Source organism: Phyllostomus discolor, chromosome 4 (assembly GCF_004126475.2).
Source record: "Phyllostomus discolor isolate MPI-MPIP mPhyDis1 chromosome 4, mPhyDis1.pri.v3, whole genome shotgun sequence".
NCBI lineage: Eukaryota > Metazoa > Chordata > Mammalia > Chiroptera > Phyllostomidae > Phyllostomus > Phyllostomus discolor.
The window spans coordinates 89,344,694-89,357,703 of NC_040906.2; the positions used below are offsets into that span (position 1 = coordinate 89,344,694).

Below are 13,010 nucleotides of genomic sequence, written 5' to 3' on the forward strand. Positions count from 1 at the left end.
TTTATTGCCAACTAAAATTCCATGAAGTGGACAAGAACTCTAGAATTCTCTAATACTTTAACAGAGCAAGTTAATTTAATAATTGCTAAAATCATTTGAGTATTATGACAGATATACATCAGGTCATCACAACAGGATTCTGATACATTATAAAATCCACCCTAGAAAAGCTTAAGCTTTCAGAGTTAGCAGGATCACTAAAACAGTACTATTCAAACCTTGTCCAGCTAATAACTTACTATTTCAAGGAGGATTCAGACAATTCTGGCATTACAAAAGAAATAGGGCAGCTATTTGGGACTTTTGGTATTGGAATTTTAGCTTTACTATTCATTGACTAATGCATATCAGTTTTACAAAATCACCTATTAAACAATTTCACAGTTTAACAATGCACATATAAAATGAAAAACTAAGATGCAGGTGTAACTGTATGCATATTTCTCAAAATCTGTTATGATCAAAATATGAAAACATTAGGACATCATACACAGTAGAACTAGTTAACAAATCATGTTCAGTATTTTATAAATATCAAGCAAGAAAAGAATAAAATGTTAGTATTTTGTTATGGTGTGGTCTTAAGAGAGAAGAATCAAAAAACATTTACTTTGATTTTAACAAGTCTGAAAGGAATGTTTAATAAGAGCTAGGACAAATACATTTTAAATTAAAATAGCATAGTTGATGGGAAGTAAACTCTGAAGAGTAATTCCAAGGAAAACAATGTCAAATTAACATTTCTGTGTACATTTTACATTTGTATACAGGTCTTAGTACTTTCTAACTGGAAACAAGCATATTTAAGGCTATAAAAGGGAGGATTTTGAATAATTTCAGTAGCCACATCTATTAGAGTAGGCATCTGTGTTCTTTCTTCTCCTTTCTAATATAGCCACTAATATAACACCAATATTTATATTTAATAACCAAGCCACTACTATAACAATATTTATATTTAATAAATAGAACATTTCCCTCACAAATCTAAAAATAAGAAATAATAAATTAAAACTTAAAAGAACAAATGCTGAGATAAATTACATCATTAAAATTAGGGTAAACTTATCACAGCAAAATGCTATAGCTCTGACCAGCTAAATCCATCTATATCAAGTGTTTTTTATTGGTGGTATTCCTGCTTGGTGGATTACTCATAGGCAAATAAGGATGAGGATAAGCCAGGGATAAGTTTAAAAATGCAAGTAAATTTTATTATTCAAACACATACAAATCATGTTTTAATGATTTTTTTTCTGTTTCAAATGTTCTTACTCCAAGGAATTTTTTTAAAATATATTTTATTGATTATGCTATTACATTTGTCCCATTTCCCCCCTTCTCTCCCCTCCACCCTGTACCCCCCTCCCACCCACATTTCCCCCTTTAGTTCATGTCCATGTGTAATACTTATGAGTTCTTTAGTTTCTACATTTCCCGTACTATTCTTGCCCTCCCCCTATCTATTTTCAACCTACATTCTATGCTACTTATTCTCTATACCTTTTCCCCCTCTCTCCTCCTCCCACCCTCCTGCTGCTAACCCTCCATGTGCCCTCCATTTCTGTGGTTCTGTTCCTGTTCTAATTGTTCACTTAGTTTCTTTTGGTTTTGCTTTTGGTGTGGTTGTTAGTAATTGTGACTTTGCTGTCCTTTTACTATACATGTCTTTTCTTTATCTTCTTTTCTTAGATAAGTCCCTTTAGCATTTCATAAAATAAGGGCTTGGTGATGATGAACTCCTTTAACTTGACCTTATCTGAGAAGCACTTTATCTGCCCTTCCATTCTAAATGAGAGCTTTGCTGGATAGAGCAATCTGGGATGTAGGTCCTTGTCTTTCATGACTTGGAATATTTCTTTCCAGCCCCTTCTTGCCTGTAAGGTCTCTTTGGAGAAATCAGCTGACAGTCTGATGGGAACTCCTTTGTAGGTGACTGTCCCCTTACCTCTTGCTGCTTCTAGGATTCTCTCCTTCGTTTTTACCTTGGCTAATGTAATGATGATGTGCCTTGGTGTGTTTCTTCTTGGGTCCAACTTCTTTGGGGCTCTCTGAGCTTCTTGGATTTCTTGGAAGACTGTTCCCTTTGCCAGATTGGGGAAGTTCTCCTTTATTATTTGTTCAAATACGTGCTCAATCTGTTGCTTTTCCCCTTCCGATTCTGGTACCCCTATAATTCGGATATTGGAACGTTTAAAGGTGTCTTGGATGCTCTTAAGCTTTTCCTCGATTTTTTGAATTCTTATTTCATCATGCTTTCCTGCTTGGTTGATTCTATCTTCCTTCTGGTCCACTGTATTGTTTTGAGACTCAGATTCCTTCCTTTCACTATTGGCTCTCCGCCGCATGTCTTCCTGCATCTGTTTTATGGTAATCTGCATTCTTTCATCTAAATTTCGTCCAAAATCAACTAGTTCTGTGAGCTTTCTGATCACCAGTGTTTTGAACTGCGCATCTGATAGATTGGCTAATTCTTGGTCGCTCAAAAGGATGAGTCCTGGGGGACTGATCTGCTCTGTTGAAAACATGGTGTTTTTTCCCCCGTATCTCCTTCCCCCCCCCCCCCCCCCCCGGTCTGGTTGCTCTTGTTACGGTGGGGGGCGGAGCCTTAGGTGTTCACTGGGGCTGGGCACCCCAGTGGCTAGATTGTGACGTTATAAGTGGGGGCGGGGCGGGAGCAGGAGTGGGGCGGGAGAAAACAATGGCGGTAGTTTCGTTCCCTGGACTCAGACCCTTGGCTGGGCTTCTGGGCCGCAAGTTCTGCCCTGGTCCACAATCGCTACCCCTCTGGGTCTGCCAGCCACAGCTTGCGTACTCAGGGATCACCGCTGCCTTCTTGCGCGCCGGATGGCTTTTGCGCCGGTTTCGCGCCAAACCTTACCCCGACCTCCGCGCGCCGCCGACCCAAGCCAGCCCCGCGCCCGCCCGGCTTGTCTTTTCCTACCAGTCCGGATGAATGCGCGTCTACTTCAACTTCTTGGCTGTCCGACTTCCATTCATATAAATCCTCTGCCGGATCTGGGTGTTATTCTGATAGTAAATTATTGTTGTAAATTATTGGTTTTCTAATCTTGGTTGTACGAGGAAGTACGGTGCGTCCACCTATTCCTCCATCTTGCCGGAAGTCCCTTACTCCAAGGAATTTATAATATTAAATTTACTTTTACAAGAATTCAGGGCATAGTACTCACAAAGCCTTGGATAGTCTTAGCAACGATCTGGACTCCAGAAACATGGGATTTGAGGGGTAAAGTGAAGAATTCTAAACTTACACAGTTTAGGATTAAAAAATTTAACTGTTTAAATATTTACTGACATTATAAATGACTATAGACTTTTCAACGTCTAAGAAAATGCCTATGATAAGTTATAAATATAAGCAACAAAAGTATAAAACAATTCTTTTTTTTAAGATTTTATTTATTTTTAGAGAGGGATGGGAGGGAGATAGAGAGAGAGAGAGAAACATCAATGTGCGGTTGCTGGGGGTCATGGCCTGCAACCCAGGCATGTGCCCTGACTGGGAATTGAACCTGCGACACTTTGGTTTGCAGCCCGCGCTCAATCCACTGAGCTACGCCAGCCAGGGCTTGTATAAAACAGTTCTTAAAGCAAATAAAATACACAGATACATACATAAAATCTCTGTGAGTACATGCATTGTGAAATCTACCACGAAATATTAAAACTTGCTGTGCTCAGTTTTTTCCTCTGTAATGGAATTTACCTCATGAATTATGAGGATTGTGAATTAATATAAAAATTGCTCGGCATAGGTAAGTACAAAATAAATGTTAGTCATTATAGATTAATTGATCAACCTCTTTCTATTCATATCCCCATACAGTTGATTCCATCACAGAAGCCACAGTGATCTCCCAATCCCCAATATTTTTATTATGGAACATTTAAGACATAAACATAAGTACAGAGAACAGTTTAATAAACTCTATGTATTCAGAAATCAGATGCCACAATTATCATCATGGTCAATCTTGTTTCATCTCTACCACTTACTCTAACCCTCTTGCCCCAATTATTTTAAGCAAATCCTAAAAATCATATATTTGTAAATACTTCAGTTTATTACTCTACCAGATTTTTAAAAATGCAAGTCTGTTTATATCCCTTCCATGCTCTCAGCCTTCATTGGCTTCCACTTAAAATCCAAAATCCTTACATTTCCAGCATGGGATCATACAAGTTTTGGATACTGCCTACCTCTCACACATCTCTTCTACCACTGTTGTGCTCACTCTGGTCCATTATTGGCCTATTCTTCCTGAAATATAAGGAGACTCCAGTTTCCATGGCCTTAACTGGCTCAATCTTTTACTTACATTAGACATCTATAGCACCAATCAGAATTTAAACTTCATGGGCATAAGATATGTTTTGTTATACGCTGTATTTACAGGGCCTGAAACAATGCTCAGCAGAGTAGGTCTTCAACAAATATTTGCAGTCACTGATTTGGTCCCTCTCCCTCTTCCAGAGCTCTGAATCTGAATATTTAATCCTATTAAGGGTGTTGCTCAGGCATATCAGACTAGACCTGTGCCAATTTAATACCTTCTTCCATTATAAATTTGTTCTCCCTCCTGTAACCCATCTTTTGTATGTCACTTAAATCTGAGTCTTTCCAGATACTACTGTTGCTAACCCATCTCTACCCAACTGGTTTACAACTGCTAGTTCTACTTACAAAATGTTCCTCAAATTTGATTCTATTCTCCCTTTCATTGACAATGTTTTAGTTCAGGCTTTCATTAATTTCATTTGGATTACTACAATAACCTGGTTTCTGGGTACTCAGTCTTTACTTCTAATTTATTGTCTATTCTTGCTCATAAAACTGTTTTCTAAAACATAAACTTGATGATGTCACTTCACTTGTTAAAAGTAAATTGGCTATTAACAGATCCTTAAAAAGTGAAGATAACTAAATGGCACTCCCCAAAAAAGCAACTTACTTATTAACAATATGATTTAAAAATATATGGAGCCTTGTCTAGGTTGCTCAGTTGGTTGCACCTTGATCCCCAGCTGGGGCATAGACAGGAAGCCATGGGTCAATCTTTCTCTGTCTCTAAAATCAATAAATGTATCTTTGGATGAGGATTAAAAATATATATATTGAAATGACTAGATAAAATATAAAAATAAGTCATAATGCTTCTCAAAATGTTTTACAAAGGATAATGAACCATACAACAAAATGTTAGATTAATAATATAATGCTTGCCTGGCTGGTGTAGCTCAGTGGAATGAGCACAGAGCTGTTAGCCAAAGTGTAGCTGGTTTGATTCCCAGTTGGGACACATGCCTGTGTTGCAGGCTGGGTCCCTGGTGGGGGGAGTGCAAGAAGACAACCACACATTGATGTTTCTATCCCTCTCTTTCTCTGACCCTTCCCCTCTCTAAAAATAAATAAATAAGAAAATAGATAGATAGATAGATAAATAAATAAATAAATAAAATCTTTAAAAAATATATAATGCTCGATTCAGCCTAGTCAAAGCTACAATGCTTGGCACAGGGTTAATTTAGCTCATGTAAAAAAATATGAATGAATAAATTAGACAAACTATTTCATTATTCCCTCAACATAATTTGTTGTTTAATTAAGGAAAGATTATGTGATAATTCTATAATCATTTCTGGAAAGAAATTTTTGGTAATTTTATTTCTTTAAAAAAAAAAAGACATTGAAATAGAAGTGGCTTACCTTGCAAAAACCCTGTCTTTATTTGCCTTTTCTTTGCCATACTGAACTGACTGCACTTCAGTTCTCCCACTGAAATACAAAAATATGTCCAATAATAAAATATTAAAGAGAATTAGAAAATAAAATAATACACAACATGATTATATTACAATTTCATAAGAGACGAGGTATTTCTTGCAGAGAAAAGGGAGCAGAGGATAAGAAGACTGGACTACATTCCAGTTCTAGCTGAACAGATGAAGCTTAATCAGAGTTCTTCCATTAATCAACAAAGATGTGTTCCACAGATACTTCATTTTTAAGATATCTATTTGAGAGGAAATGTGAGAGAGATAATTTTGCATGAGAGAATTCTTTCTCTGCTATGCCTTGGAAAAGCATGCCCTCTAGATGCCCAGAGATAGGTTGTTGACTCAGCTCATCTATGCCCTGCCCTTACCCTATAGGTCTGTGATTTAGCTAGCATCTCCACTACTACTTAATGAAGGATCTACACATGGGCAACTTGAAGAACAGCTCTTTCCTTAGGCAAGCTTTTCCTCTTTGTTTACTGGCAAAGGTCATTGACATAAAGATGGGTTACATCCTCAAATCCTTCCATGACCAGACAGGCAATTCCAGATTTTTGTGGATAGGAAGGAACTAAGGACAGAAATATGGTTGGGAGTTAGGCGCTATAGGGGATTTATGTCAAAGCTGATTTGTCTAGCAAGCACACTGTTTATGAGTGGGAACTGATCATCCTTTGTGGTACACCAATGTTTTCAGACCAAATTTGTTAATTAAAACTTGGTTCTCAGAGAATTTGTTACCTGACACATTACATTAGTTAGCTGTGAATGAACATAAATGTTTAGTATATCAAATATAAACATTTACATATATGTACACATTAAAAGCAGTCATATAGGATCTCAAAGCTAAACAAACAATTTCAAGATAATCTTTCATGGATAAGTATAGATGAATATGAACAGAATAGCATGTCTGTTGAAGCTTTAATGACAAAGTCATAAATGTTACTATGATTTTCAAATTTAGATAAGTTGAAGTTTCTTAAGAAATTATATTTCCTTTAACAAGAATAAACTATACTTGCAATTGCAAAGAGGTATCAAATTAAGATTAACCACTGTTTTGTATTTCCACATTAGAACAAATATTTCAATTCTCTGGATATTTTGGAAGAGAGATAATAAGGGTATACGTATGAGGAGGTTGGTGGAAGATGTAATAAATCCTCTGATATCCTGTAGTCCATGTCTTGGTCAAAATTGTATTTCAACATTTTAAGTATTAACAATACCTCTTGTATCCCCAACCATTGTTTACTATGAGGGGAAAAAAACCATTCACTTAATGCACATCCTTCAGGAATAAGACTATGTCCAGATAAAAATTTGTTATGCTGCTTTCCCCGCTTCATTTACATAGTTAATCATTTTGATAATTAAAAAAGTGCTTTGGTAATGTTTTTAAAGTTCTTCAGGACTACATATGTGAAACTTAAACTTTTACAACTATAAAATATATGGTTAATATATACACTAATTTAATGTTAACTGAACTGTCACTGGCATCAATCCAGTCCTTCTGTGTTCTAAGTTTTATAGGAGGCTAAAGCCAACAGACTCTATTTTCTAGGTTCCTTTGCAAGTTGGATTTCAGTTAGGTTCTGCTTTTTATCTGGTGAGAGATTAGAAAGCAGACCAAGTCAAAAGCAGAAGACGCAGGTGATGGTAGCTGCTTAACAATATTGGGCACAGAATTCAGGATAAACAGCACCGTGTAGATGGTACCATTCCATATCAAAGCAGCACCTTTGTGGCAGCTACAGAACTGACTATAACAATGGCTCTAAGAATGTAGTAGCTAGTGAAGGCTTGTGGACCCTGGCCTACAGCATAAGATTCTGATCCTTAGGCATTATCCCTTCTTCCTATATACTTCTCCAAAACTATCCTTCTCCATTTTGCTTCTCCAGCCTAACACCTGTGTAATCAATTCCCTCAATTAAATTGCTTTATTTGAAAACTCAAAGCAGCTGTTTCTCTGATAAATGATTCTTCAGTGAAGTGTATTCAAATGGGATACTATTAGTCAAAAAGCTGGATTAACAAGCTGAATTTCATAAAGATAAAATTGAAATATGAGGGAACATTTTAAGATTTATGTTTGGTATTATCCATATTATTCTTTAGGGGTTTGACATTATTATTACTTAGTTTTCAATTACAGTTTATGTTCAGTATTATTTTGTATTAGTTTCAGGTGTACAGTAGAGTGGCTAGACAATCATATACTTTGCAAAGTGGTCCCTCCTCGATATTTCAAGTAACTACCTGGCACTGTACAATACACAGTTATTAAAATATTACTGACTATATTCCCTATGTTGTACTTTGAATTTCTGCGACTATTTTGTGACTACCAATTTGTACTCAATCCCTTCACCCTTTTCACCCAGCAGACCCAACACCTCTCCCATTTGTCAACCATCAATCTGTTCTATGAGTCTGTTTCCAATTTGATCATTTATTTGGTTCTTCAGATTCCAAATATAAATGAAATCATATGGTATCTTTCTTTCTCTGACTTATTTCACTTAGCATAATACTCTCTAGGTCCATCCATACTGTTGCAAATGGTAAGACCTCATTCTTTTTTTTTTTTTTAAAGATTTTATTTATTTTTAGAGAGGGAAGGGAGGGAGATAGAGAGAGAGAAACATCAATGTGCAGTTGCTGGGGGTTATGGCCTGCAACCCAGGCATGTACCCTGGCTGGGAATCGAACCTGGGACACTTTGGTTCCCAGCCTGCACTCAATCCACTGAGCTACACCAGCCAGGGCAGACCTCATTCTTTTTTATGGCCAAGTAATATTCCATCACACACACACACACACACACACACACACACACACACACACCACTTTTTTGTCCACTCATCTATTGATGGGCACTTGGGTTGTTTCTATAGGTTGGCTATTATAAATAATGCTGCAGTGAATATAGGGTGTATATAATTTTTCAAGTTAGTATTTTGGGTTTCTTCAGATAAATTCCCAGCAGTGAAATCGCTGGGTATTAAGTTCCATTTTGAAATTTTTTTAAAGAACTTCCATATTATTTTTTATAGTGGCTGCACCAATCTGAATCCCTACCAACAGTGCATAAGGGTTTCCTTTTCTTCACATCCTTGTTAACACTTGTCTGTTGATTTATTTATTTACTTTTTAAAAATTCTCACGCAAGGATGTATTTATTGATTTTAGAGAGAAGGGAGAGAGAAACATCAATGTGAGAAACTTCAATCAGTTGCCTCTCATAAATGTCCCAACTGGGGATCAAATATACAACCTAGGTATGTGCCCTGATGGGAATCAAACCAGCAACCCTTTGATATACAGGACAATGCTCCAATCTAATGAGTCACCTGGCCAAGGCCTTTGTTGATTTATTGATTATAGCCATTTTGACAGGTATAAGGTGGAATCTCATTATGGTGTTACTTTCTATTTACCTGATGACTAGTGACTATGAGCATCTTTCCATAGTCTATTGTCCATCTGTATGTTGTCTTTGGGGCAGTGTCTATTCAGGTCCTCTGTTCATACTTTTTAATTTTTAGTATGGACTTTATAGAGAAGCAAAGCGGAGACAGAAAAAGAGGAAGAGAAACACCGATTATTTGCCTTCCTTCTGAATCTGCAACCCAAGCATGTGCCCTGACTGGGAATTGAACCAGTGGCCTCAGGCTTTGAAGTACGATGCCCAACTGGGCCACACTGGTCAGGGCACCTCTGCTCATTTTTAAACTTGGATTGTTTTTGGACTTCCAGCCAAGATGGAGGATAGGTAGGTACACCTTGCCTCCTCACACAACCAAAAGAAGGTCAACAGCAAATATGAAAACCAAAAATAACTAGAACTGCCAGAAAATCAAACTGCATGAAAGTCTGACAACCAAGGAGCTAAAGAAAAAACATTCGTTCAGACTGGTAGAAGGGGTGGGGATGGGATGCCGGATTGAAGAGGATACACCACAACATGTCTGATGGAGGACCAGGTAGTCCCACATTTACATGTGGATAAAACAGGAGGAACAACTGCAGAGTGAGACAGACAACATAACCCAGGGCAGGGAAATAAAACCTCAAAACCTCTGGTTATAAAAATGGTGGGGGTTATGGTGGCAGGAGAAACTCCCAGCCTCACAAGGAGAGTTTGTTGGAGACCCACAGGATCCTAGAACAAACCCAATGACCAGTATCAGAGGTGCCCTATTTGGTTTTGGGTAGTGGGGGAAGTGACTGAAAGCCTGCCAAGAGCCCAACAAGCAGCTTAGTTTCCTCTTGGACCCCTTCCCAACATACAGAGCCACAGTGCAGTGACATGGTTGCTCTGCACTGGCAAATACCTAATGCTACCCTCCTTACAACATAACACGTGCACTAAGACAAAAAAAAATGCCCAAATGAAAGAAGAGATCAAAGCTCCAAAAACAGAACAAAGTAATGAAGAGATAGCCAATCTGTGAGATGCAGAATGCAAAAAACTGATAATCAGGAGGCTCACAGAATTGATTGTACTTGCTTGCAAAATGAAGGAAGAAATGAGGCTACAAAAGTGAAATAAAGGAAAATGTACAGGGAACCAATAGTGAAGGGAAGGCATCTTGGATTCAAGTCAGCAGTCTGGAGCAGGAGGAACAAATAAACATTCAACCAAAACAGAATGAACAAACAAGAGTTCAAAAAAAATGAGGAGAGGCTTAGGAATCTCAGAGACAATTTTCAAAGTTCCAACATCTGAATCATACAGGTGCCAGAGGGTGAAGAGGAAGAGCAAGAAATTGAAATCTTATTTGAAAAATAATGAAGGAGAAGTTCCCTAATCTGGCAGAGGAAACAGACTTCTAGGAAGTCCAGGAAGCTCAGAGAGTTCCAAAGAAGCTGGACCCAAGGAAGCACACACCAAGACACACCATAATTACATTACCCCAGAGTAAAGAAAGATGACAGAATCTTGAAAGCAGCAAGAGGAAAGAATAGAGTTACCTACAATGTAGGTCCCATAAGACTAGCAGCTGACTTTTCAACAGAGACCTTGCAAGCAAGAAGGGTCTAGAAAGAAGTATTCCAAGTCATGAAAGGCAAGGAGCCTATATCCAAGATTACTCTATCCAGCAAAGCTATCATTTAAATGGAAGGGCAAATAAAGTGCTTCTCTGATAAGGTCAAATTAAAGGAGTTCATCATCACCAAGCCCTTATTACATGAAATGTTAAAGGAACTTATCTGGAAAAAAAAAGATGATAAAAAATATGAACTGCATGCTCTGGCTGGTGTGGCTCAGTGGACTGAATGCTGGCCTGCGGACCAAAGGGTTGCTGGTTCGATTCCCAAACAGGGCACATGCCTGGGTTGCAGGCCAGGTCCTCAGCTGGGGGTGTGCAAGAAGCAACTGATCAATGTATCTCACACATAAATATTTCTCTCCCTCTCTTTTTCCTTCCCTTCCCCTCTCAAGAAAAATCTTAAAAAAAAAAAAAGAAAATTTAGAAAAAGAGAAAAAAAGAAAAAAGAAAATAAAAAATTTTAAATGCAAAATTATTTCAAAAGACACACACAAAAAAAGAAAAAATTAAAAAAAAATAGGAGGATTAGTATTACTGAATTTTTGACTTATGATAAGTCCAGCCTTGACACGTGTGTCTTGTTAGGGCTGGACTTATCCTTTCTGTTGGACCTCATCCTACAAAGCGAAAGGTCGTTATTTCAATTTCCTAGCTAGGTCAAATGCCTGGGTTGTGGGTTCAGTCTCAGCCAGGGCTTGTTGATCTCTTGCAATGATGTTTTTCTCCCTCTCTTCCCACCTCTCTAAAAATAAATAAATAAATTCTTAAAAAAAAACAAAAAAAAAACCAAGGGGGGATTCAAAAACAATTTATTTATAAAAAGTTCTGTATTTATTCTTACATGTTTAAATTTCAGTCACCTTCAAAATACTCTCCATTTGATGCAATGCACCTGTTGAGATGCTTTTTTCCACTGCTCAAAACAGTTTCTGAGCATCAATTGATGCCTTTTAGTGCTTCTGCCATTTTTTATTTCACCTCTTCCACATCAGGAAAATGTTTCCCTTTGAGGACTTTTTTCATCCAGGAAAACAGGAAAAGGTCATTCAGGGTGAGATTGGGTGAACAGGGAGGGTAGGGCACGTGGGTCACGCTGTTTTTGGTCAAAAACTGTTGGAACACTCAGCATGGTGTGGGTAGGTACACTCATAAATCACCCATCATGAAATAGGCCAATGCACTGAAAGAGTCTTCAAAAAAAAATTCACTTAAGTCAAATACACCCTCTCACAGCAACTCCAGCTGGTACACTGATGCTGATGGGTTCCTAGAACATTCACCTTGCAGGGGAGTCCTGTACTACAAGGGGTCTGCCCTTCAGAACATAATTCCACTTTTTAGGTGGTTCCCCCTTGTGTCTTAAGTCCAGAAGTAAGTTCACATGAATCTGAGCAGCTGATTTTCAACAAGGTACAAAGGCAATTCAGTGGAAAAAAGGGTAATCTTTTCAACAAATTGTGCTGGAACAACTGGATATTATATGCAAAAAAAAAAAAAAAGAAAAGAAAGAAAGAAAGAGAAAACCCAAAAACAAAAAGTAAACTTAAACCCAAACAAATATCAATCCATACTTCACACCATATACAAAAATTATTTCCAAATGAATCACAGACCTAAATATTAAGAGGTAAATCCTGACTGGATAGCTCAGTTTGTTGGAGTGTCATCCATAACACCAAAAGGTTGCAGGTTCAATAGCTGGTCAGGGCACATACCTAGGTTTTGGGTTCAATCCCCGGTTGGGGTGTGGACAGGAGGCAACCAAATGATCTCACATCCATGTTTCTCTGTTTCTCTCTGTCTCTCTCCCTTCCTCTTTAAAAGCAATAAACATATCCTTGGTTGAGGGTTTAAAAAATATCCAAGTAGTTGAATGAATAAATGAATGAATGAATATTAACCCTGTGGAGGTTGCAATAAAAAAATTACAGCATAGGTTATGTGTATTTGAGAGACACACTGATAACTAGTATGTGCTGAAATGAAAAAATACAAATTTAAAAAGCACACGTTATAACCAAACTGATGCCTTAAATGTTATGGTTTAACATTAGTCATGTACAGGTGCATAGCTAGTTATAACCCTGAACTTACGTACCTGATATATGTAACAATATTTAAGAAGAGTTTATATCTCTCAGA

General features: G+C 37.5%; 1 protein-coding gene across 5 annotated transcripts in view; it reads right to left on the reverse strand.

Annotated features, from left to right (window-relative positions):
* The window catches only part of PTPN4 (protein tyrosine phosphatase non-receptor type 4), a 292,305-nt gene that overhangs the window by 70,699 nt on the left and 208,596 nt on the right, over positions 1 to 13,010 (reverse strand). For all 5 annotated transcript variants that reach the window (XM_036023611.1, XM_036023614.1, XM_028533478.2 and 2 more), the window contains one exon: positions 5,729 to 5,797. In XM_036023611.1, coding sequence (XP_035879504.1) covers positions 5,729 to 5,797 — 69 coding nt within the window. The remainder of the gene's footprint in view (positions 1 to 5,728; positions 5,798 to 13,010) is intronic.